We start from the raw sequence: 25,808 nt of genomic DNA, 5'->3' as shown, positions 1-25,808 counted from the left end.
CGCAAAATCTGGTTGTTGCACTTTTCAACCCTTAAATCTGCCTCTCCCTGAAAAATTATCTTTATCGCGACCAACTGCACAAACTTTTCAATGACATCTTTTTTTTTTTATCACAGAAGGCTTCTGAACCGGTAGGAAGGACGAAAAGTCAGCGTCGTGATAAGACGCTTGCTTAAAGCCTGACAAGAAAAGCTTTGATAAAAAAAAACCGTCACGGCACGTACAGGATAGTACGTTTCGCCCGCGTAATTGCTCCGTCTGAAAATGTTTTTGTCGAAACTACATTTTTTGGTGTGTGTGTGTGTGCGCGCTGCGAACAGTGCAGTTACTGTCAGTCAGCGCGACGTAACCTGAGCGGCGAGCTCGACCGAAACAGATGTTCGTCAAAATGCTGCCGGGGCAGTCGTGGTGTGGGGCATTTCAAACTTGTCAGCTCTCGAGAAGTGCAGGGTCCGGCGGGGAGAAGATTCCAGCTTGGCTTTTGAAAAAGGTCACCCAGAGGAGACCCAGAAACACAGCAGGGTGGATCTGATACCCCCTTCTTACATTTCTAGGGCCCTGTGGTTCAGTTGAGGACATCTTTAAAGAGCAGGGTTTTAAAGGAGCAAGGTACTGTAGAAACAGCAATCACCACCATTAATTGCTACATTCCTGTATATCTTCTGAAATGTGTTCTGCTACATTAGCCACGCACACCGTGCTTCTCCATAACAGGTGACTGTTCCAGCAAAAATAACTTAAAAAAAAAAACTTTTTCAAAGCTGAATGGCAGGAAGTGACATACAGTAGGGAAGGATGGGTGTGATAATGAGCTTTAGGTCTCTCTCTGTGATGCCTTGCTTCCCAGGTGTCCACTGCAAAACAGAACTTCCTCTGCATCTGTCTGAGAGGCGCCGTGTCTCCACAGATCAAGTCGGGTCAGCTGTGTTCAGCAGGAAGTGCAGTTAGTTGTCCATCGGTCTTACTGCCTGGCAGTTCTGAAGAGGTAGGACTACACAGGCAAAGCTTGACAGTAAAACCCTGAACAGGGTTTTTAATAAAGATGGTCGACGTATGATTTCGGGGCTTAAAGCGAGCAGAGTCACTTCTGGGAATCGTGGGAAAATCTAGGTCATATGACGTTATATACAGTGAAATGATTGTAGCAAACCACAGTGTGGGCTGCTAGCTGTGGTGGGCAGGAAGGCCCCCAGCTTAAGTAGCAAAAAACACTGGTGCTTTACACAATTGTGGGTCAGGGTGTAGGGTAAATCAGATAATTAGTGGTTTAAATTTAAATGATATTCTGTTAATCCTCAGTTAACTCAAAATTGAGGACCTGCAGAATACTAATAGAACATACCTTGGATACCTGATAATGGTTAAGTTAAGGATAGGATTAGGACCAACACTACTCTGTATCTGTAGATACAGAATGCTTTATTAACATTCTTAATTTTGGAAACTGCAATATCTATGAAATACTCCTTTATACCACTTGATCTAAAGGGTGACACAGTCTTGTTTGATGATAACAGCTGGGTGATACAGTGTGATTAAGATTTAGCTCTGGAATGTGCATGCTCCCTTTATCAGGGATGAGAGTTGATGTGTTTCTGCCGTGTGCACCTGATGTGCAGTACAACTGTGTCCTAATGCAGGGGAACCCTTTCAAGGTTTCTGTTTTCTAAACACATTGTGTAGGTTGTTGCACAGTTTCATAGTTGCTTCAAGGCCTACTGTAAAATCCAATACAGTACCGTGCTCTTTCAGCAGCAGTAAAAAAAACTCGCCACGTTGCTTTTTAAGAACAGCAATTAGGGTAAGTGAGCCCACTCATGCTAATGGTGCTGCATCTTTTTGGAGGGTGGGGAGGAAAGTATTCCATTATATCAGTTTTCCTCTGCTGATTTAACTCATTCAGAGGGCAGTTCAAGCCCTGGAGGAGAAAAAGGGGAAAAATGAAAGTGTGGAAGAAAACAATCTCCCTTATCCCCACCGCGTGCCGGGGATAGGCTCTGGCTTCCTCTCAGCCATGCATTTTAAGCAGCAGTCAGCAGATGAATGGAAGGATATCTCCCCAGTCAAATGTGCTACCCAACGCTGCCTATCGCACAGCAGGTTTCCAGGAAATGTTTTGGCTCGTTCTCCTGCCTAAGTGATACATGAATTGTTAATCACGGGACAGCTGGTTAGGCACAGCAGTGGCGCCGTTGTGCACTTCCAGCGCTCGAGTGAGCGGGTCGCTGAGCCCCGCTGGCGAGTCAAGGCCAGCCCCGATGGACAGCGAAGCCCTGTCCGCGCGCAGGCAAGGCATAGCGTCACGCCGGAGGCTGGGGTAGCGTTTCAGTACATACTGGACTGCGGGCAGTGCAAATTCAATTTGCCAGTTCGCCAAGCTGTTCTTGGCTCTGCAGGCTGGCTCCATTGCTGTGGGGAGAAATCCCGTGGGAAGAGAGGTGTGATCGACCCCTTGTATCCTTTTCTCTCTAGTATGATTTGCCCTGGCATGTGTTACATGTGATACATGTTATTAAAATGGTATTAAGCTACTCCGTGTGAGAATATAGTCAGTGAATCACATTTAGTACAGTAGGCCAGATGTTCTCCAGCAGTAATCATAAGTATAAGAATAGTGGGGAGAATATGCTTAACCATAAAAAGCCTTTGCTTGCTTGTGGTTGAACATATAATCTTCATTGTCCAGAGTTTTAAAAAAAGAAAGACCAGTCATGCCACAATTTCTTGCATTAGGGATTTGTCTTTTCACATACCCCAGCTTGCTCTCCATGAGACACACAGACAGGGAGAGAGAAGCTTGGGGTCAGAGTTCCAGGTCAGCCATTTATACAGCCAGGGTTAAGGGCCTTGCTGAGGGGCCCAAGGGGGTAGGATTCCTCTGCTAGCCACAGGATTTGAACCAGCAACCTTCCAGCCACAGGGAAGGTCCTTAGCCACAGAGCCACCGCTCTGCCTGCCAAATGCTAAGGAGATAGTTTGCAATGTGTTGCGGCCTTGTCCCAGTGTAAAAGAATTAAGATGAAGCCACAGATGGCCTGAATCATGAGGTTAGCACTTCTTTTTCCTGGGATTGCGTTTGATTTGTCTGGGGTTTACCTTCAGTCAGAGCCTTTCATATCTGATATTAGGAAACACTCATGACCACACATATCGCTCGTTCTCACCATCTGCTCCAGGACAGCTGTGAAGGGCTGCAGTAAATGAGCTCAGGAGCTGGCCTGCATGCAGTACAGGGACTATTAGACAAGAGAGGGTGCTGCTCTCCACAGGTGAACTTTCCACAGGAACAACAGAGCAAGCACCAATCTCTGGCGTGTGGCTCGTCCGTGTCTGACGTCACCTTGAGCCTGCTTGGGGAAACCTGGTTGCAATTGGAAAGTGACATGATAACCCAGGCTCGAACCCGTGACATCTGTGACACGTTGCTCAAAAAGCAGCCCCATCTCACATCCTGCTCTAAAACCCACAGCAGCTCTGTAGAAATTAAAAAGTTTCGGGATCAGTAAAATTCGACCCGGAGCTTTGAAAATACAGGCCATGCTTGCTGTGTTTCTGACGGTTTCGTTGTTCCTCTGTTGAGCCCAGCTGAGACATGCTGGGTTCCTGCCCTCAGCTTTTTTTTAAGGGGACACTCCTTTGACCAAAACATCTAACATCTCCATTGTACATTAAGAAGCAAAATTAAAAACACCACGCAGCCTAATTATCCCTTTTTTATGGACACCCACTCCTTTTGGCTGATTAACTGGGAGCTCCCTGGATCCAAGTGTGATTCATGCAAACATGGAGAAACAATTCCCAGATATTCCGTTCACATGCTCCAGTTTCGTTTTCACCGTCCCGAGAGGAATACAGAAAGCTGTGAAGTTTAGTTTCTGATAGAGTCTCGCAGTTCGGGGTGATGATGTCTTCTTGTGGCAGACGGGCAGAGAGCTGACCGGTAGGAAGGAAGTTGTCATGTTTTTGTCCAGAGGCGTCTGTCCGGTTCCAGAGAGAGAGAGAAGCCCAGGGGTGATCTCTGTGCTAGAACCTGTGCTGAGTGGTCATTACAGTTGCTTCCTGTGGAAGATAATTGTTATTGAATGAAGTCGCCAGAGTTGGAAAATCCAGTCCTAGTTTGCAAACAACTCTGCTTGAAGCACAGATAGGTGGGGTGTGTTTATTGTGACTGTTCTTTGAGCTTTGCTTTGGGCCTGTGTGAATCCGTGTCACTCCAGGGTGGGATAGGACAACACACTCACACTTGTATCCTCACTGTACAGTACCTTTTCAGAAATTATCTTTACATAATACAATTTGACAACATGCTTTTGGAGCAGATTTCATAAACCTGTGGCATCAAAACATCTGTGCACTGGATACACACATTAAAGGAACTGTCCCAGATCCATTACTCAAGTAATGACAAGTGAGCGTTTTGGGATCATATAAAAGTGTGGTGTCTTGTTCGGACACCTGATTCTGTACTTCTTTGAGATAAATGCAATCCATTATTGTTACTGTGCATTTTGTAAGTGTGCCCATTTCCGTTGAGTTCTTCCTAAAAAATACAAACCTGTAATTTGCCGAAGACAAATTTGTACCCTGAATTTGTGAATGTACTGTACAGTAGATAACATAATTAAAGGGTCTTAAAACTGTCCTTAAGAGTGAATACATGCTGCCCTTATAAATTAGTTAAGAGAGCTATTAGGAAGTAATAGTGGTATTGTTTCCTAACGATAAAAACATGCAGTTTGTTTACCAGAGATCCATTAAGCTCATTAGGGAAAGCCAGACTGAAGAATGCCATAATGTGATGTGCACTGATTGCAAAGCATGTTATGAATCATTAGCTGCTCTAGCAGAAAGAAGGGTTTGCAATATTAATATTTCAGTGAATGGTCAGTGCTGTGGATTCATGTTCCCACTGTGGAGTGGTGCAGCGCCCTGAGCACCACACAGTGTGGAGCTCCGTCAGGCTCTGGAGAGCCTTGGGCTGAAGTCCTTAGATCCCGGGTGGGACACTGGTTTTGTTCTCCTGAGCAGGGTAATTCATCCCCATTGTTTCACTTACTGCTCTGCTGTATAAGGCTGTGTAAATGATCATTTGTTCTGAACTGATTTATCTGGTGAAATAAAGGATGAAATAAAAATATGTATGTTGTGTTAGGTGGGTGCCAACATTGCAGACAACCCAAGAAGAGTCTTCAATGCTTCTTTCACTTAACCCTGCAGAAACCAGGTTCCTGCCGGTAGGCTTGTTAAGGGTAATTGTTAGACTCTGATAGTTAACATTTGCCCAGTATGTTATCTCCTGACCTGAGACTGACTGTCTGAGCTTGTCAGTTAGTGGAAATTAAATAACAAAACACAAAATAAAATGATGCCGGGTGAAAAATTGTTTTCATTCTTGCAGGCATACCGGCACTTTGAAAATAACATCTGATTTGATTATCTGTTTCTACACACAGCATAATTTGCCACCCCAGAGATACAGAGATGGGGCTGCTTGAATAGCTTATCATTTCGTCTTGGCTCCCTATCTTTGCATCTTGACTGGGACTGTTGCAATGTGATGCTGTGGCTTGGATATTATAAAATGGTGCAGAACAGAATGTAAACAGGTCTGATATAACCCAGTGCAGTTCGGATTGCTCAGAAAGAATCATCAGTGATGTTTGATGGAGGAGGGAAGGACCATCTCTTCTCATCTCGAGTGTTCTGCGTTTGAATCTGTCTGTGTCTGTGTGGAATTTGCAAGTTCTCCCCAAGTTCACGCCCAAAGACATGGTTAACAGCGGCCCTAACCGGCCCACTGCTTGCATCCTCTCCAGGGTATGGACCTGCCTTGTCTCCTGTGATGGCCACGTGTCTGTCCAGGCTGTGGTCCTCCCTTGTCTTCTATAATGGACAAGTGTCCTGGGTTTAGAATCTGGTGAAGTTCATACTTCTGAACGAGGATGGATGGATTTCAGGCTGTGTTCCTGCCTTGGGTGCACTCCTGCCTTGTGTCCTGTGATGGACTGGTGTCCACTCCAGTGTCTAGTCCTGCCTTATCTCCGGTGATCGGCTGGTGTCCACTCCAGTGTCTAGTCCTGCCTTGTCTCCGGTGATGGACTGGTGTCCAGTCCAGTGTCTGGTCCTGCCTTGTGTCCTGTGATGGTCAGGTGTCCTCTCCAGTGTCTAGTCCTGCCTTGTCTCCGGTGATGGACTGGTGTCCTCTCCAACCTGGACCCTGTGTCTGCTGGGTGATGTTCACACCTGCTGAATGAGGATGGATGGGTGGTTTTCATGACAATCATCTGTTGTGAGTTCTCATCATAACACGGATGAGTAATTATCAGTTATAATTAGTTATTCCATAACTATGATTCTCAGTTGTTAGTAATGAGCAGTCTAATTGTGGCTGAGTTTTTACCCAGACATTTTTGTAAATGGGCTTCAGGAGACAGTTGCACCATACTATTAAGGCATGCTGTATTCACCTGCATTGTCCACCAACCAAATTCATTCATGACTATGATGAGAAATTAAAATGTGGCCAAGCCCTTTTTTCAGTGTTGTGTAAAACATCCTAGGATAACTGCTTGTGCCCGAGGGAGCAAAAAAAATGCCTGTGGTCCAGAATTAAGTCCTTTCAAAGGCGGGTTGCTGTCCTGATTCATTCACAGGGCTTTTTCTGTTGTTAACAAAGCAAAACAGCAACAAATGTTTTTAAAAGAAACCTTTGGCACAGATCTAGTTTCTATTGTTTCGTTAGATCAGTATTTATGTGCATTGTTTTCAGGCTGTCTTCTGAAAGTAAACCTCCGGACAATGTATGGACTGGAGTGGAGAAAACAAAGGAGATTATTTGTGGAGGGGAAGGAGACCAAGCACTCAAAAGCAAACATTTAGTTTTCAAACGCGAGGGTGCCTTTATTGACTGGGGCCTTCTTATATTTAATCAGACTCAGAATAAACAAACGCACACAACCTTGGCTTGTGTTCCTGACATCACCGTCTCCTCCAGGTTTTTAAGATCCCTTGGCTCTTACTTTGACGTTTCTTTGGGCTTCAAGCCCCTGGACCAGGAGTTTTGTCATGTGCGATCAGAGGCTTGTGGTCATGACTCATGTATCCAGCAAGATCTTTAACTTCATTCTTCCTGGGTGACCGCAGGACTGATGGACAGCAGCTGCGCCTGGGACCGCATTGCAATTCAGAACTGTGGAAAGTGAAAATTCACAGATATTTTGATGGCGGTACTTCTCCTTTGTGTATGTGTGTGTGTTTTAAAGTATAATGATCAATTTCTGTTAATCATCTCAGGTCACTGTACTAAACAGGGAGAACAAAGACTCTCCTGCACGCCTTGTTGGCTGCCTGGAGCTGACAGCAGTGTGAGACAGTGGAGATAGTGGAGACAGCAGTCATGATAGGTGTCCCACATTTCTCGTGTGTCTGCATTCCTGCACATTTCTGGGTCGAGCTGGACTAGCCATGTGCCTGAGCCTCAGGCACAGACCTAAATGCTTATACAGAATATTATATTCTTATATTCCAAATCCTCATGGGCATTGGTGACCCAGCAGCTTTCTTATCAATTGGCTACTGACTGCCAAATGGGCTAGATATTCTCCTCTCGTTTGTAACCGTTTCCGTCTCAAATTGGCGTCCTGTAGCTGTGGGGCTCAGCCATTGCTCCGGGCGAGACCATTGTTGGCTGAGTCACTGGGGAGCCTCTTTCTTTTTCTGGTGGGTGGAGAACCAGCACGACCCCCACCGTTCCAGCATCCCCATCTCCTCTCCATTTCCCTCTGCTCAGCCCAAGGGCTGATGGCACTTAATTGTTCTTCTTGTGATCTGTGATGCTCGGTGCCCAGTTTTGACAAGTTGGAGGACAAGCCATGAGAACTTCATTGTGTCCCATTCAGCTACTTGGCTACTCTTCAGTTCCTGCATGTATTTTAATACGAACCTCTCAGGTTTAAAGTCAGATAACGGTCGTCCTACTCACTCTCCTCATGGCATAAACATCATGAATGCTACATTTTAAGAGCTGCTGATCTAGCAACATCTTCACTGTTGCAAATGTGTAGCATCTCTCTTGATTGTCAGCTTTATTGCTGTTGGTGTTTCTTCATCGGCTGTATTATCAAGAGCAGAGTTGGAAAACAGAGTTCGTCTTTGTAACAGTAGCTGCAGTTGAATTTCTGAGTTAATAGGATTGGTGCTTGGAGGAGCATTTGTTGCTTCAGCAACAGTTTAAGAAGCTTTGGGTCTGAAGTTCAAAAGGTGCCCAGACCCCTGACTACTGAGCTTTTTGTAGATTTCCTTGGAATCTTAATTGCATTGTAGCTCTGTAGCTGCAGAGTTGGACAACAGAAACAACATCAGATCTCAATGAATTGGTACTGTATACTTCTGCCATGGCTCCAGAGAGGCTGTAAGTAAAAAGAACGATAATTTCCTTAATGGCACAAACAGAAAGAATACTGTGAGAATTATCTCTGAATTTTTGTATGCAAAACATACCACCTTTCTCAAGCATAACAAGAGAGTAATTGTCATCTGGCCCAGTCTGGCAGTATTTCACACAAAAGCATGCCGAATGCTGTGCACAGAGACTGGGCCTTGTTTACCATTCGTGCTCCATTGCACTATGTTCCATTGCACTATGCTTTTCTATGAAAGTTTTTTAAAGCTCTTCATTAAAACAGTAAATATAACCACTTCAGAGCATCCTGTTTGCTTTATTGAATCATACATACAGTATAAGTATGTATTTATTGTTTTGCATACATACAGTATAAGGCTTTACTTACATTTTCTTAAGTCTTGTTAATAATAAAAACAAATAATAATGCTAACAATAACTACCACATTCGTCCACCTCAGCCTTGCTAAGAACAGGAGCTTTCTACTCCTTTTTCTGGATAAGTAGCCTGCCCTCGTGATGTCAGCGAGGGATATGTCATTCATCCAGTTGGTGCTGACTCTCCTGTCAGGCACTGTGGAGCTTGCAGAGTGTCAGCGTGTCGCTGCTGGACCTCACAAACGGTATCTCCTAGTACCTACTGGTCTTCGGGGCTTTGGAAGGGGCTCTTGCCAAATGTGCCTAGTAGCGTGCTGAGTGGAGCGAGGAAGAGGGAGGTACTGAAGCTAATTTTCCTATCAAAGTGACACCTTTCTGGAAAGAACACAAAATATGGGGTAATCTTCTTAGAGAAAAAACAGCTTTATGGTGACCGCTGATTGGATTTAACACTTAGATGTCTAGGATTTTTATGGTTTGGGTAAGTCTTTTTCTTCTTCATGAATAATAATATATTGGTCCCAATAGACATTAAGCTATAAGAGGATTTACTCTTAATGTGAGGGCTAATTTAATTCCAAAAGTACTTACGCGACCTCCACATTTTTTACTTTTTCACTGGGCTTTGATTTAAGTTCTTCTGTTTGTCTGAGTTTATTTGGCTGTTTCTGGTGCTGTTGACAAATCTACCAGGAGCGGGAGAGTTTGCTGGGTGAGAGAAGAACCGTTTATCTCACACCTTTGTCGGTCTGACAGGTGCCATCATTTCCAGGGTGATGTCTAAACGGGAGCCAAATTTGAATACTTGAATATTTCTAACTATAATGTGTTCGGCTGACTGTGAACTGTGTTTAACAGCAGAACATCTATTTGTTCTCTGTGGGGAACAAACCTGAAACCTCAGCTGTGAGGTGGCAACGGACAATGGTGCCAACTACTTTGTTTCTAGCTTTTTTAGAAATTCAGGATCGCCAGTCACTTTCTGTTGCATGCCCAGCTGATTGGGAATCTCCAGTTGGGTGTTGGCAGCTCAGGCAGGGGAGAACAAGGAAGTGTAAGCAGACTCCTTCAGCTCCCTCGCCAGGATCGCTGGGATTGTCGAGAGAGCCCCGCGAGACTAATCACAACCTGCTCACCCAGAGGCATCCAGCCAGCTCAGTCAGCGAGTGACATAAGCTCAGGCTCGATCCCGTGACACCTGGATCATAGAGCTCAGCCACAATACCAGTGTCATATCAGAAAACTATGAGCTGCATAGGGACAATTCGGACCCTCCCTATGTGAACACCAAAGAACAGTCCAATCCATTTTCTAACCCCGTCGTCCAGTTCAGGTTCGAAGGGGAGCTGGAGTCTATCTTAGCAAGCAACTGGCACAAGGCAGGGTACACCCGTAAAGGACACTAGTCCATCGCAAGGCACACACAGACACAGTTTCTCCAGAAGCCAGTTAACCTACCAGCGGGACTTTGGACTGTGGGAGGAAACCGGAGCACCTGGAGAAAACCCACACAAACATGGGGAGATCGTAGAAACTCCAGCAGACAACACCCCATTTCCAGAATTGTACCCGAAGCCCCAGCCCTGTGAGGCAGCTAATCACTGCTCCACCTTGACGGCCACCAAAGAATATTCTCTATGTAACATCATGCCTCCTTTAATCCACAGCACACGTAGGTATCCACACGCTAATACACACGTTAACCTGTAGCACGCGCTCTTGTCTGTGGGAGCAGTGCTCAGGGTTCTAAACTAAAACACGTCACCCGAATTGAGTCAAATACCCAGCTGTAGGACTGGATGCATGTGTATCCACTTCAAACAGCAGTCAAACAATTAATTGTCACAGGTCACAAAATGGCTCAGCCACCATTTCTATCACACGATTACAGATGCTTAATAAAAAAAAAACTTTTTTTTTTCTTTTCATGGTTGTGGTCCAACATTTGGGAAATTTGAGACCGCAAGATGCAGTCGGTGCCTGAAACCTACTGACAGCTGGAGGGGAAAAGACGCACACTGTCCAAGCTGGTTTGTTCCCAAATACCACAAATACTTCACTCCTGAGTTTAAATACAGTTGTACGCAAAGGGTTGGGCACCCCTGGCCAAATTACATGTTTTGTTGATTTTCTAAGTGAAAAGAAGTTAACACAACCTCTGCAGCAGACAAGCTTAAACTTGACATATTTCTGCAAAATGTTAATGCACAATTACTATTTATTTGCTGAAATTAACAGATTGAAAAAAATAAAACAGTAAACGTGGTATGTGCAAAAGTTTGGGCATCCTTCTAGTTGATCCACTAGTGTTATTTTATAGTGTTATAACCGGGGGATCCAGCCGAGACAGACGAAGTTAAAATCCGGAGCAGGAACAGGGAGTTAAAACGGAGTAACGAGGCCAGGCGCTCACTGCACTTCCTGGGTTTGCCTGAGCGCCAGCAGAGCGCTTCTCTTCCTTAGCCAGAGAGCGAGCGGCATGTCGGTGTGTGGTCGCATCTTCCCACTAAAGGGAAAAATCATAGTTCAGTAGCCGTCTCGCTACAACGCGGGTCGGGAGCCCGGACCCCGTCCGAGCTCTCGTGGGGAATCTTGATGAGCTGCACATGTGCTCCACTGTCGCAATACTAAGAAATCACAACATACTAAGCTCGCATTTCCAAAACGTAGCCATCTGCTGCGAGGCAACACTGTAAATGATACTCTGGTCCGTCCCGGTCTTAAACAGTTGTGTGTCCCTGGCTCTCTACCTGCAGCGAGAACAGGCTGCCCCGTGAACTCTCCCGGAGTATAAAAAAAAAACATCAGCGCTTGGAATGATGTAATTGTAAAGCAGTTGGGAGGGCTAGCCTTGGAAAGCTGAATTCGGCGTGTTGTGGAGCAACTGAAGCACTTCCCGGAAAGGCAGATCCAGAAATGTTTTTGTCTTCTGATCTCAGTGATTTCGAAACTCATCCGAACTATAAAATGCGCCGAGGCTCGATCGCGGCGCAGCAGGTTCGACCTGACGGTTGTTCCGGACAAGGCAGAAGCAGAAGGTTTAGTAGCAGACAGAAGAAAAAAAGGGGGGCTCTGCTGACAGGTTGGGGTTTTCTGATCTGTGTGATCGCACACGCCTGTGGCTGTGCTGCTCCACAAGTCATGCTGCTGGCAGGAGAAGATGCTGCTTGAGCGCTGGCTCTCTGGTTAGTATTGCTAGGACTTTTTTTACATGAGTGTGTTTTTGCATCTCACCTTGACTCACCCGGCCTGAATGCTCAACAAGCTTGGGGAACCTGCTTTTCACCCGTATAGAGCAGACTTTGTATTTTAGTATGCCACTTTAGTTTTTTTTACTGCACCATTTTATCTCTTTTGCGAACATGACTTTTTTATCCCAATTTGCTCTCTGTTTTCGTTTCTCAAAATGTGAGAATCGCCCGACAAGTTAGATCAGTTCCCCTCCAGTTCTGATTCAGTATGCTAGTAGACTGAAATGCAGTGTTTCTCACTACACTCCGACCTTTCATGTTTTCTTAAGAAATACTGAACTGTGCTTTGGCTTCCCTCCTGCAGCATGAAGTCCCAGAAGCCCTCTGCTTGCATCTCAGGATCACTGTGTTTAAAAGCCAAGAGCTCCGTCCACCAGGTCCCACACCTGCAGGGAGTCGATGCCCGTGCGGTTCAGTAAGTCACACCCGTACGTGAAGCGTAGCTGAGCCCCGAGACTGGCAATGCCCAACCTCCTAAACACAGACACCTCCTTCAGCTCCAAGCAGGAGCTCCTGGACCTGAATGACAGCCAGGCTGGCGCAGGTGACCTGCCACTGCAGGCTGCCAGCCCCCTGGATGGCTTTGCCAACAGCGCACTGTCGGACACTGCCAGCCCCACCTCTGCCGACTCCCCTGGGGGGGCTCCAGGCAGCGGAGCTGGGGAGTACGAGGAGGACCAGCCCTACGGGTTCAAGTTCGTCCCCACGGAGACGGAGCAGCTCTGTGGCTGGGGCGCCCTCACGCCCCGGTTCATCCAGGCCTTCAACACGCCCAAGTGGGTGCTGTTCTTCCTCTGCGTGGCGTCCTTCCTGCAGGGCATGATCGTCAACGGCTTCATCAACACGGTCATCACCTCCATCGAGCGCCGCTTCGACCTGCGGAGCTACCAGAGCGGCCTCATCGCCAGCTCCTACGACATCGCCGCCTGCATCTGCCTGACCTTCGTCAGCTACTTCGGGGGCACCGGGCACAAGCCCAAGTGGCTGGGCTGGGGGGTGCTGGTGATGGCGCTGGGGTCCCTGGTGTTCTCCCTACCGCACTTCGTCACGGACAGCTACAAGGTGACGGTGCTGGACCACACCGGCCTCTGCTCGGACAACCAGACGACGCCCTGCCAGGAGAGCAGCTCCAGCCTCTCCAGCTACAGGTACATGTTCATGCTGGGGCAGTTCCTGCACGGCATGGGAGCCACGCCTCTTTACACCCTGGGCGTCACCTACCTGGATGAGAACGTCAAGTCCAACTATGCACCTGTCTACATCGGTAAGTCCGGCCGGCCTTCCTGATTCTATCACCTGTCACCGGCTAGGGGTGTTGTTTTTCAGGAGATGTTCCCTAGAGATTTGGGGAAATTCAGGGCGTTCCCATTTTAAAAAATAAGCACACAATGTTTTTACCATAATATAATCACACTGCTGAAACACCTATGAAGAAGAATTCCTCAGGGGCACATAAAGCAGTGACTCAATTGTCCACATGCGGCTTGAAGAAAGAATGGAAACATGCTTCTGTGCCCATTCTCTTGTGAAACAATGTGGTTTCTCAGTTATTTATTTGCTTCAGAGGCTGGACGCCACATTTCCATCTGCACATGTGGCAGTTCACAGTGTGCTGGAGCGTTAGGAAAACTCCTTTTTAATACGTTTGTGACTTCGGGGGCGGGGGGGTGTTAAAACTAAAGACTTTTTAAAAAAATTCTTGACTCTTTCACATTTTATGACCTCTCCTACATTAAAGCCGCTCCCAGATAATAAACCACATTTCACCACCACTCCTACCAGATCGAAACACTCATTCTGAACTGAACTTCTCAGATGATTTGTGAATAATATCCTCATTGTGATTAAAGGCGATAGGCGGCAGCGTCCTTAAAACCAGTGAGCTAACCTGCTCATGATAGCATCTTTCAGTGCAAGTTAGAATCCTTACTTACTCTTTTAGCATACTGTATATACTGTAATTTTAGGTGTTATAGTATAGAGACCTTCTTGATCTGTTAATAATGAAAATACTCTGCAGATCAAGAAGAAGAATCAGTATTCAGGCAGAGTTTGTCATTTACTTTTTTGTCGGAACCTCAGGCTGCCGAGTAAGGTCAGCTGAGACTACAAACGTCCCTCTGTTACAGTGTGCAACTGAAGACTCTCGCGTGTGAATGGTGTTTTGAATAGCTCAGGCTGAGGGACTGCTTTGTGATTGAGCACTAGATGTCAAATATCAGTTATAGCAATACCCTCGCCCTTCTTTCAAGGTTGATGAATCTCGTCTGATTGCCCGATGGAGGGCAGCTGCAGCATGCACGCTCCCTGGCAGTGCTGGATCAGATGGTCTCCTGTTTTGTGCCCACCTGGACCGTCCCACTGTGGTGTGCTCGCCCAGCACTGGGTGCAGGCAATGCATTTCCACTGGGTGGGCTGGGGACTATATCCCGGCAGGTTGTTCCACAGTCTGCTTTAGGCAGGCTCCACTTCTCTGTGTTGACCCCTGATCCACCATGGTCCGCTCTCAGGAGGAGTTCAAGCCTGAGGCATTGAGTGGACATCCCTAATGTTAGTGTCTGAGTGCAGGGGAATTCAGGAGTTAAGGGCACAAGGGAACAGAGGAGTCATTCGATGTATCATTAGGGAAGTTCTCATTCCCATGTGCAACAGGCCTTATGTTTGTGTTGATGTGAGCAGCTGAAGATAGCTGTTGTATGTCAACTGAGTTTCCAGTTGTTGTATTTTGGTTTACAAGCCTGTGTTATCTACTTGCAAAACCCTTTCCTGGTGCTGTAGCAATCTTACAGCATTGTCTAACCTCCATGATGTCTGTCCTAGGGTAATCCCTTGGGGAGAGTTTTGTTTTGGCAACAATGAAGACTTTTTATTTTAGCCCCGAGACAGATTGGGCCTTTTTCCCTTTTCTGTTTATAACATGCATTTGTTTTTGTGCTAAAAGCTAATGCAGTTTAAACTCCCCTTATTAAAACTTGGATTTTGTTTTTTAATCCCCTGAGGTCATAAAACATGAAATACTGTATCTGCCAGTGAGGTAATCCAACAGTGATAAAATCTGACAGGAGCCACATGTACAGAACAGTAACAAAGTGCAGTGCTGTACGTGATGCATGAACTTTCCTGGCTCATCAAGAAGCTGTGCTTGTGCACCAGCCCCACCTACATGCAGCATACTTGTTTCTCATAAATAGACACGTAGTCAGACACCAGATAGACCGTTTAACACAAAAACAGTTTAACTCTTAATACAACACACATCAGTACAGAGGGCAAATACTTCATCTACTGAAGACCTTATTTAGTGCAACCACTCTGTTCATGTCTACCTTGGTTATGTATTTTCATCAGGAGACCTGAGATTTTGGGACAGTTTAAATAATTAGATAATTTAGAATCACCGAACAAGCTGCTAGGAATCACAACCAGGCTGGCCGGGCTGTTACCAAAACACTGCATGTGAAGTGTGAAGCCTAACAATTTGACTTGGCAAAGATTCCCAGCATTTTGTCTCGCAGAAAACAGGCTTTTAATTGACTGTTGAGTTTCCGGGCCTTTTCTGAGAAGTAGATGACTTGCATCACTACTGCCTGCGTCTTAGACAAGAAAACAAAAAAAGGTCTCAGTAAGAACTTGTAGCACAAAAGTAACTCTTAGCTGTAGCCATGGAAGCGCTGGTTTAAATAGAAGTCTCAGTTTAAACAGGCCAGAAGCGCTTTTCCCGAAAGAGTCAGTAAGCCTTACAGTATATTTATTTTTGTTGAAGTTCTTCAAACACTGCAGTGTTTAGAACAAACACCATTATGCCGATTTACATAATTGCTCAACGAGGTTGAAGTCAGTGCTGCAAGAGTTCACTTCTGAAACCATTATAAACCATTGTCTCTTATGTCTAAGAAAGTCTGAATTTAGCGTTATCATTTGTTACAAAACATTTGAAAAAAATAATCTTTAAAAAGTACCTTCGGGGAACTGAACAAAATTAAGAAGTCCAATTGAGGAAAGAGAACTGGAAACAGACAAGAGGAGTTCCAGAGAGCAAAGTGAACAATGTGTCAACAGAAAATGCAAACCTAACGTACAGAAATAAGCGTCGAGAACAGGTGTAAAAATAAACGCAGAAGCGGGGCTTGTAATGCAGTGGGACTCATCAGGCACGGCAGCTTCTTACTGTTATTTTAACCTCATGGTCGGTACGCAGAGACAGTCACAGCATCAGTATAATCTGGTGCTAAACCACATGTGGTTATGTATGGACCTCTAGTAGACGAATGTTGAAATCCATCAGGATATTTGGCCTTTTTACCAACAGGCCCATTCAGAAACATTCAGCACATGACATGACTAGTGACACCACCAGCAGCCAGACTATAGTACTTGCAGTAGCCTTATCAGGGTCGGATAAAAGCGTGGGATGTTTTCTGTGCATCCGAAAAAGATTAGATTGACCTGATCTTTGCATCACTAAGATAATTTTATATTTTATTGCATTGTTATTGGACCGATGACTGAAACTAATCAATAAAATCAAACTTGGACCTGGGCTTATTTTTGCTCTCATTGAGAAAAGAGGTTAAGATGTACAGTACTGTATATGAGTGATATATGAGTGCTGTAGCTTCATTCACCAAGAGCATCAATATTAATATTATTTTAATATTAGCAATAAGGAATAATTGCTGTGGTGTTGCATCATACTGTTTTATACTTACTTTATTAAAATTAACGAAAACTAGTCAACAAATATCCATATTAATTTATAATATACTGATTGATAACATACTGTACAAATACAGTTTAAGGGACATCCTAGTATCCGAGTATAGAAGAAATCGGCTCGTCTGTCTCGTTTGGTTTTCAGTGGTTTATTAATCCGACAGAGAATCCACGACGCTGCTTAACCACTGGAAACGTTTCGCTGTTTTTTTTTTAAATCGTCACGACTGCTTCTCTTTTTCCTCTTGTAGGAATTTTTTACACAGCTGCTATCGTGGGACCGGCTGCTGGTTACTTGTTAGGGGGTTTCTTTCTCAACATGTACACGGAAATCCACGAAACGTAAGTATTTTCCTTGTCGTCCGGGACCCCGCCTGTCTAGATGCAACAGTGCTGTACAGTAGGTACGGTAACACACACCGCAAATCGGGCTCTTCTCATAATTAGTTCCTGCAGGCGCACTGGTTCATTTGAGGGCAAGCTACTGTTTGTGAAGGGAGGGCTCTGATTTGCCTAGGCAGTGCCCTCTAGCGGTAGAATCAAAAACATGCTGGTCCAGATATCCTGCTGCAAGACCGCATTACCGCCAACAACAATCGTTTAATTTCATAAGCTCTTGTGAGAAAAGCGCTGTTAAATAGTGCGCGAATCATACTTCAGAGAGGAGAAAAAAGGAAAACAGAAAAGAAAAGCACAGATCAGTGGCCCTGTAACAGTAAGAATTCAACTAAACCACACATTAAATGCCTTAGACAGATTTTTAAGTGAGGTTTAAGAGAGTCCTCAGTTACTGAGAAGGGTTCCGGTGTCTAAGGTGAGTTCCTCCAACACAGCATTGCACAGAATAAGGCTCTGTCATCCATTGTGTGTAACCTGGTTTTCGCAGAATGAGAAATATAGCCTGGTCTTCAGCTGAGTAGAAACACTTATGTCCAGAGTGTAGAGCCTGGTCTGTGGCAGAATGCCCAAATCATATGATCTCAGATTAAGAACTGGACTATACTCCTGAAAACACCTTAAAATAATCTGGAGCTAGATCATTCAGTGCCTTATGTGTAAGAGGAGAACCTTAAAGTCCATTCTAAGTTATACATAGAGTCAGTGTAGTTTACTTAGGACAAGAGTTATATGTTGAGGCAGAAACCTTTTAATTAGCACATGACACGAAGACGTCTGGACATACTGTAGCATATTACCTTTGAAGATGCCCCAGCAAGTAGTCTAATTTGGATGATCCTGTGCTATAAACGAAACCTTGAAAGGCTGTACCATTCTGCACAGGAGCTGTATTTGTAGACCAGCATCTAAGAGATGAACTACTGCTACACTTACCAGAGTTGCAGGATTCTTTTCAGTGTAACCAGAGGGTATAACCTCATTCTACAGTAATTCTTTCAGTGGACATCTGGTAGGTGCCATGTTTCAGTTGGTGAAAAGACATCCATTTTCCAGTCAATAATAAACTCATTAAGAGTCAGAGCCTTGTTGTTTACTGATCGAGTATCAAAAGGAGCAAATCTAGTAAAGTCCTTACAAAAGAGAGCTTATTTTAGAGCTTAGATTATGAAAGAGCACATGTTGCAGTTTGGGGATAATTATGCGAATAACCATGATCGATGCCACAACTCTCAAGTGAACCCTGACACCATTGGGACAAAAAAGCACCAATACAATTTTAAGAAAAAATATTCTAGAAAATAAACTGTGTCTAGCACCCTTGTGATACAGGTATTTAGGCAGAACTCCCAAACTGCAGCTGTAGTCAAGGTCATAAATGTAGGTCATAGGGGTCGATAATCAGAAAACAGAATAAGAGATCACACGTATTGAACCAAAAATTCAAAGACCTCTGCTTGTCCACTACTTGGCTCACGTCCACAAGCCTGCAAAAATTATATTCACAGACGTGACCCATGATCCAAATTCTTGTGCAATACTGCCCCCAAACACTCATAAACTTGTGGAAAGGAGACAGGAGCCTATCGGTGTCAAATCCCATGATTCTACGTCCAGCTCCCCAGCTGTCGGGGGCACTAGCACACAAACTGTGCCCCAGTTCCCCGGCTCCTTCCTGCTCGCTTCCTGCAGGGGGAGAAGCTGGGGTGTAGTAGGGCTGCAGTCGCTGTGTGCAGGCTCAGGGAGAGCTGCAACGGGCTCTTCTGGAATGAGGTTTGATTGGGCTGGAGGGGAATGGGCACCGAAGGGTTGGGTTTATAGACTCGTCTGTGTCCTGCCTCGGCTGAAACCCCCCCCCGTCCGCCACGTGCTGACGCCGTGCTCCTTCCTTCTTGACCTTTCCAGGATGGAGCTGACCCCCGAGAACCCTCTCTGGGTGGGAGCCTGGTGGATCGGCTTCCTGGTGGGGGGAGCGGCTTCGCTCCTCGTGTCCATCCCTATCCTGGGTTATCCCAGGCAGCTGCCAGGTACCCGGCCTCTCCCGCCGTTCCGCCACCGCGGCACCGCTGCAACAAGCTACCGATCCCCAGCGCCACAGGTGCAAACTGTTCCCGGCGGAGAAAGAGCTTAGTCGTACCACATAAAGGCTTGGTGGGTTTGTGGATACAAGGGCGTTCTTCTCCTTTGTAAGTGTGAGGAGTCTGTGCTCACAGGACGAGAGGATAACAGTTGTCCCAATGCTGTAAAATGTACTGGTGGTTGGTAGCTTTTCCGTCCTCCAGAAATGACCCTTTGTAGTGCCCGCAAGCCCAGGGAATCCGTACCCTCGGGCTGTGTTTAGCTCACTTTGCGCTCGTGCCAGCTAGCTTCTGACCGGCCAGCTCCTGAGCTGTGATGACCTGCTCCCTCTTCTCCAGGATCCCAGCGCTATGTGGCCATGCGGGTGTCGGAGGCTCACCAGCTGAAGGACGGCAGCCAGGAAACGGCCTTGGACCCCCAGTTTGGAAAAACCGTCAAAGATATGCCCAGGTACAGCACTGGGTGCTTCTTTACACAGAGGGTTCAGCCAGGCGGCCGCAGTGGCAATCTCTGAGGCTGGACAAACTGGTACACAAGCTCTCACTGCCTTGCTCTTCTAATGCAGTGTAATCCCTTGGTCAGCATCATTAAATCACCACACTCTTTGGCCTGGTTGAAGAATTACCTCCTCTCTAGGGTAAAAGGGTGAAAACCACACCCTGAGAAAGATAGAAAGTTCCTACGTTTGGCCCCAGCTTCCATTATGGCATGAAAGCCTTCCAAGGTACAATGACAGGTGTTGTGTATATGAAGTTCTGATGGTTTTGGTCTTTAGCTGAATGACTGTTACCACATCTCAGGAATGATAACCTTTATTGGTGATCAGTAAGATCATAAGACTGTTTTAAGCAAAAAATCATTCAGCCTGATACAGAAGCCATTTTTTAATAAAGGAACAAGTAATTTATTCCATGCTGAAAAGAGAAGAAAGAAAACGCAACGTTTCGGCCATGGAGCCTTCTTCAGGTGTGAGGTCCTGGACTTGCCTTTGCAGAACTCTCCTTTCTGTTCAAGCAACTCCATCGTAAACATTTCCTTTGTGCTGCAGAATTAGAGCAGAGCTGGAAAACAGGCGGTTCAGCACAAGTTCTACATTTACAAACCAGAGCCAAACAGAGTCTTGGCACACACCACTGATGATATTTTTCCAAAAGCTTTTTTGGACACTACTGATGTTTATAGTGGCTAAAAAACACAGGTTTTTAAGTCCGAGCTGGGTGATAAGGTGACTTTAATTTTTAGAAGAATCTAAGGGTCTTAGGAAACACAGTGAGTATTATGAGAAGGTAAATATATAGGTATTTATGTTTTTAGATCTTTGTGGAGTGTTCAGAGGCTTCACCTGACATGTTTCTGGAAACTCCTAAACCCAACACAGACCCCAGACTGTACACCATATCCCAATTTTAACCGCACTTGATTTTAATTCTTTACTTTTAAACAAGGATACAACAAGTGTGTCCTTATGTGTTGATCTCCTTTTTAAAATTTGCTTCGATGTGTGGATGAGTCCCAACATAAAATAACTTGTCATCTGTCGATGAGCTCCTTTTCTACTCGCGCGTAATGCCCTTCCCTCTCCCCAGGTCCGTGCTGCTGCTGCTGAAGAACCCCACCTTCATCTTCCTGTGCTTCGCCGGAGCCACAGAAGCCACTCTCATTGCGGGCATGTCCACCTTTGGCCCCAAATTCCTGGAATCCCAGTTCAGCCTCAGTGCCTCAGAAGCAGCCACGTGGTTTGGTAAGCGTTTGATTTAAAAATAAAACTCCTCAATGTACTGGACAGCGACAGGCTCGCTTCTGCCAACACAGCAGTACGCTCAACAAGTATCATACAACCACTGCCGAAAAGACCCGAAGGAGGCAGGCAGGCAGTAGCCTGTAGCCTGCTTTCTTTATGCAAGTGGCCGTCCTATGATAATATAATGCGTTTTGCTTCTTTCAATAGTAAGTGCGCTTCATTATGTACAGTACTTGTGCTGAGGTCACCCTCTTCTTATTGTGCCTGTGTCCCCTGCCCCCCCTGCCTGGTTCTGCAGGCTACATGGTGGTGCCTGCCGGGGGAGGGGGCACGTTCCTGGGGGGCTACATTGTGAAGAAGCTGAACCTGCGCTGCAGGGGCATCATCAAGTTCTGCATGTTCTGCGGCGTCATCAGCCTGCTGGCCATCTTCATCTTCCTGATTCACTGCCCCAACATGCCCATGGCGGGCGTCAACGCCCCCTACTTCGACAGGTGAGACGGGAGGGGCGCGAGGCGTGGCGGCGGCCTGGGTCTTGCACATCCTCGCGCGTCGGATGGGCAGTCTTCCTCCCTCCGCTCCTACACCGCCCCCTTTCGCGCAGCACCCCTGAGCCCCAGGAGCACTAGAGGGAAAACGGAGGCAGGGTCCCGCAAAGTGCCAAGAGCCGCTGGGCCCCGCCCCCTTTGTCTAAGGGTTCGAAATGCCAGCAGCGCAAGCGATGCGAAAGCCCCGCTTGTGCACGTCCGTTGTATGAGGAAGGGTTATTTCCAGAAAGAACACGCCCAAACGACGGAAAACAAACAACAGTGGGGGGGGGGGGGATAGAACAGGGGCGCGCTCCGAAGAGAATGCAGAGGCGGAGAAAATCATTAATCGCCAGGGAATTTTAATTTCAGACGTTTTGGATTTCGGAGATAACACGGCGACTTCAAGAGATGAAATGTCAAATTCACCACCAAGTAAAACGAAGATAAAAGCCAAAAATGGGGCCAACAGAAATATTGTGACTTGGCAGCTGGGCGATAGCTACGAAGAGGGCGAAGTTCATTTTCCCAGCGCTGAGGGATTGAGTAGATCCCTCCTGAAATGATGCCCTGGCAAACACAGCAATAATGAGTACTGTAAAGTCAAAAGCTGTTTATGTTCAGCATTAGAAGAAGACATCTGGGTCAACTTGTTCTGTGTAACGTAAGACCACTTTAGAACAACGTTTCCTTGTCCATGGTTATTGAAACTGTTTCACTGTTTCTAACTATTATTTACAAAAATAACTTCAAGTTTTCTTTAGAAATGTCCAAATGCCGTCTTATGGGTCTTCTATAGGTTACTTCCATACGAGTCTGTGTACTTTAGGGTCTCCACATTCGCGAGGGTTTGGTGCAGAAAAACGCTAAATTCATGGATCACCAAGGCCACTCCTAATGTATACCGTCACATAATGTACTACAATATGTAGTTAAAACGCATAAGTAGCCCTCCCTCTGAATCCTTTCTCCTGTGTCTCTGTGTGCCTCCGCAGTGATCAGCACTCCCCAGTGTAGCACAACACTAAAATAAAACAGCCAGAGGGCCTGTAAAGTTGTCTCCAGCCTGTCATTCTGCTGACACAGAACCTGGAGCGTTGTTATATAAAAACAGGCGCGCGTTGAGATGTGGACGCCGGGCAGTGGGTACTTGGAAAGATTCCTCTCACGAGCCCAGTCTCTTGCGCCCCCAATCCGGACGTTGTGGGTGACAGCCTATGTCTTGGTGTCCTCCCCCTCGGCTCTCCTTCCATACGAGACCCGGTGGGCCAAACCGGATCACGAATAGGCGAATTCGCGAATGTTTGGCTCGCAGAGGTCGAGACCCTACCGAACTGAGTCCATCCTTTCTCTTGAAGTTACAGCTCAGCGTCAGGCGGACCTCTGAACCTGACAGTGGGCTGCAACTCGGAGTGCAGCTGTGCGAAGGAGCTCTACAACCCCGTTTGTGGGGCAGACGGCACCATGTACTACTCTCCCTGCCACGCGGGCTGCAGCGGCATCAACCAGACGCTCAGCACGGCAGGCAAAAAGGTAGCTTTCCTATTCCGACAACGAGTGCGCTCGGTCGCACCTCGGCGTTGCCGCGGACCCCTGGTGGCAGGAGTGGGAACTGCAGCCTGGGTTCTCGTCGACATAAAATGGACTTCACTTCGGGGGAACATGCCATGAAAATACTCGGTGCCCATCGTTGTCTTCCTTTTGAGGAAATGAGAGGCATGCTCCCTGTGTACCTCCCTTTGCTTGTGTTTCTCACTCCCCTCCAGGCACCCCAGCTGAACCCTTGGAGCAGCTTCCTGGCTCATTCCTCACAATTAGGCTGTCGTTCAATCGGCGAGTTACACCGGACAGCCTCTAAAACATTCCCCCTCCAAAGTTCTATCGCATTTATTAGCATCTGACCAAACTACTGAAGGGTTTATGTAGTCAGAAGGTTCCTACTGCCCAGGGGAACAAAATTAAAAGATGGAGAGGTTGTAGCCAAGTGGAGCCCATTCAGACCATCATCAGGCTCATTTGGTTGCTTGGGTTTATGGACTAATCCAAGAATTCCACAGAGCTGTTTCCCAGACAATCCCATAGAGCCAGCTTCAGCCACAGGGATTGGCATTCAGTCTCCTACAGGGTAAAGAAAGGCCGTGTTTCTGTGTCCTGTGCAGAATGTTTTTAAGCTTTGCTCTCCACTTGGGTCCTTGGGTTGTTGATCTCTAAAAAGGCAATGCCTTGCACTATGAGTCCCCCTATAACCTTCTCTGTTCTAGGCTATAACATCTCAGGTCCCATTGTTTGCATGTGTCTTTCCCTTTTAGGAATCAGAGTGGTCACAAACACTGAGCACAATATTGCAAGCGAGTTCTGACCGATGCTGTATTTAATTTAAACATGACTTTCCTTGATTTGAATTCTACAACCCTAACAAGATGTGCAAGCATTTTGTTAGCTTTTTTCACTGCTTCTCTTCGCTGTCTAGATGAGGAATCTGAGTCAAACTCTTAGATCTTTCTCATATAGTTTCTTCCAGTACAGAACCACGCATTTTAAATTTAAAATGTATATCTTGGCCCACTGCTTTATAACCGGTTGCAATCAAACTGAACGGGCCGTCTGCGTGTGCTCTCTCTTGCTGCAGGTGTACTCTGGCTGCAGGTGCATTGTGTGGAACCTGTCGTCCTGGGAGCAGGGTGTCGCGGAGGCAGGGAAGTGCACCTCTTCCTGTCAGTACATGCCCGTCTTCCTCGTTTTCCTGTTCATCGTCATCCTCTTCACCTTCCTCTGCAGCATCCCCGCTTTGACAGCTACCCTGAGGTATGAGCAGAGGCCGGAGCCCTGTGGCGTTGGCGGTAGAGCGATCCGGGAGGGCTGATTGTTTAAACGGTGGCTTGCTCAGATCAAATCCATCCAGTACAAAAGGGCTGAGCAAAACGTGTTCCCAGAAGTGTCGTCTGTTAGGTGGGGGCATGAGGTCTTCCACATGGAGGCGTGGCCCTGTGTCATTTTCTTGGCCAATGTTATGGTCTGTGGTTCATCCCCCAGACACAAACAATGTGTCTTGAACCAGCTTCTCTGTGGGCCGCGGAGCATGAAGCACATTTTTGACTAATAAAATTGACAAAATGTACATAGATCAGTCTGGTTTTGCAGTTAAAACAAGACAGATTTAACAGGCAGATAAATGTCAGGTCTTTATAAGGTTGTTTTTTTCCATGAATGATTAAGATGTTATTTTTTCCATGAATGATTAAGATGTTATTTTAACTTTCAGACGTGAAAATGTTCATCATCATTGCCTTTGCACGTCTTTCAAGTTACAAAGGAGCAAAATTTGATTAAGCTGTATTTTGTCTGGCTTCATTCTGGCTGCTAAGCTTCGCCCCTTTCCAGACTTATTCTCCCAGTTTTTTTTATGTAAAAAAGGAAAAATACGCGCCTGCTGTTTGACTGTTCGAGTAGCTCATAGCCAGGACAGAACTAATCCCTGCAGCTAATCGCCCGTTGTCGAGTTTATTTGCACTGTGGCATTCCGATGACTTCCAGTCCTTTATTTTGTCTTTCCCAAAGGTGCGTTCCAGACAGTCAGAGATCCTTTGGCCTGGGGATTCAGTGGATTGTTGTCCGAACGCTGGGTACAGCCTGGTTTTTACCTCCCGTTCCAAATCAAACACCCCAGTCTAGAGAAAGTTCACTAAAAACTCCATTTAACAGTCAATACTAGGAATGATCAACCAGCGCATCTTTTTATTACTTTTAAACATACTGTACAATGCCTGCCCACAATCTGCCCTGCACATTCCCACAAGAAAACGAAGAAACCTTCTGTGCTGCCAAGTGAACTTTCTGATTACAGTTTGCCTAAGAAAAAAAGTGGAGTACTGCTTTCTGGGTGACCCGCGTAATTTTATTATTTTTTTAAAGTAAGCAATTTTCTAGAATTTCATTCCCCTGCTTAACCTCAGTTCTCCACATGTAGTACTTTTTAAGGTTTCACTTTCACTATAAAATTGATGTCATTTATGTCACGATCTGTGTCATTGCAGATTTAATCTAAGCTCCACCATTTGTGTGTCGACAGGGGGGATTCCCGGTCCAATAGCCTTTGGCTCGGTTATTGACATCTCCTGTTTGCTGTGGCAAGACCAATGTGGAGAACAGGGATCCTGCTACCTCTACCAAAACTCAGCCATGAGCAGATATACCCTGATAGCTGGCATCATCTACAAGGTAAAAGCACAGAGTCCTATTCTGACTTCCCTCAATTCAGTCATGAAACAGATTCAGTCCTCATGAAAACTTGCATGCCACCCCCATGTCTCAAGATTACCGTT

The 25,808-nt window shown here is 46.1% G+C and overlaps 1 protein-coding gene across 8 annotated transcripts in view; it reads left to right on the top strand.

Annotated features, from left to right (window-relative positions):
- Positions 1 to 25,808, top strand: part of slco4a1 (solute carrier organic anion transporter family, member 4A1) — a 44,128-nt gene that overhangs the window by 10,485 nt on the left and 7,835 nt on the right. For 6 of the 8 annotated variants that reach the window (XM_015365217.2, XM_015365209.2, XM_015365207.2 and 3 more), the window contains 10 exons: positions 12,335 to 13,294; positions 16,995 to 17,085; positions 19,045 to 19,166; positions 19,557 to 19,668; positions 20,805 to 20,959; positions 21,258 to 21,453; positions 22,845 to 23,019; positions 24,116 to 24,291; positions 25,045 to 25,109; positions 25,556 to 25,704. In XM_015365217.2, coding sequence (XP_015220703.2) covers positions 12,493 to 13,294; positions 16,995 to 17,085; positions 19,045 to 19,166; positions 19,557 to 19,668; positions 20,805 to 20,959; positions 21,258 to 21,453; positions 22,845 to 23,019; positions 24,116 to 24,291; positions 25,045 to 25,109; positions 25,556 to 25,704 — 2,043 coding nt within the window. In that variant the 5' untranslated portion in view covers positions 12,335 to 12,492. Of the gene's footprint in view, positions 1 to 11,437; positions 11,965 to 12,334; positions 13,295 to 16,994; positions 17,086 to 19,044; positions 19,167 to 19,556; positions 19,669 to 20,804; positions 20,960 to 21,257; positions 21,454 to 22,844; positions 23,020 to 24,115; positions 24,292 to 25,044; positions 25,110 to 25,555; positions 25,705 to 25,808 lie in introns of those variants that run through there. The other 2 variants (XM_015365213.2, XM_006639690.3) reach the window with 2 other exon arrangements.

The sequence above is a fragment of the Lepisosteus oculatus genome, chromosome 16, assembly GCF_040954835.1.
Source record: "Lepisosteus oculatus isolate fLepOcu1 chromosome 16, fLepOcu1.hap2, whole genome shotgun sequence".
NCBI classification, from domain to species: domain Eukaryota; kingdom Metazoa; phylum Chordata; class Actinopteri; order Semionotiformes; family Lepisosteidae; genus Lepisosteus; species Lepisosteus oculatus.
This window is presented reverse-complemented; position numbering and strand designations above follow the sequence as displayed.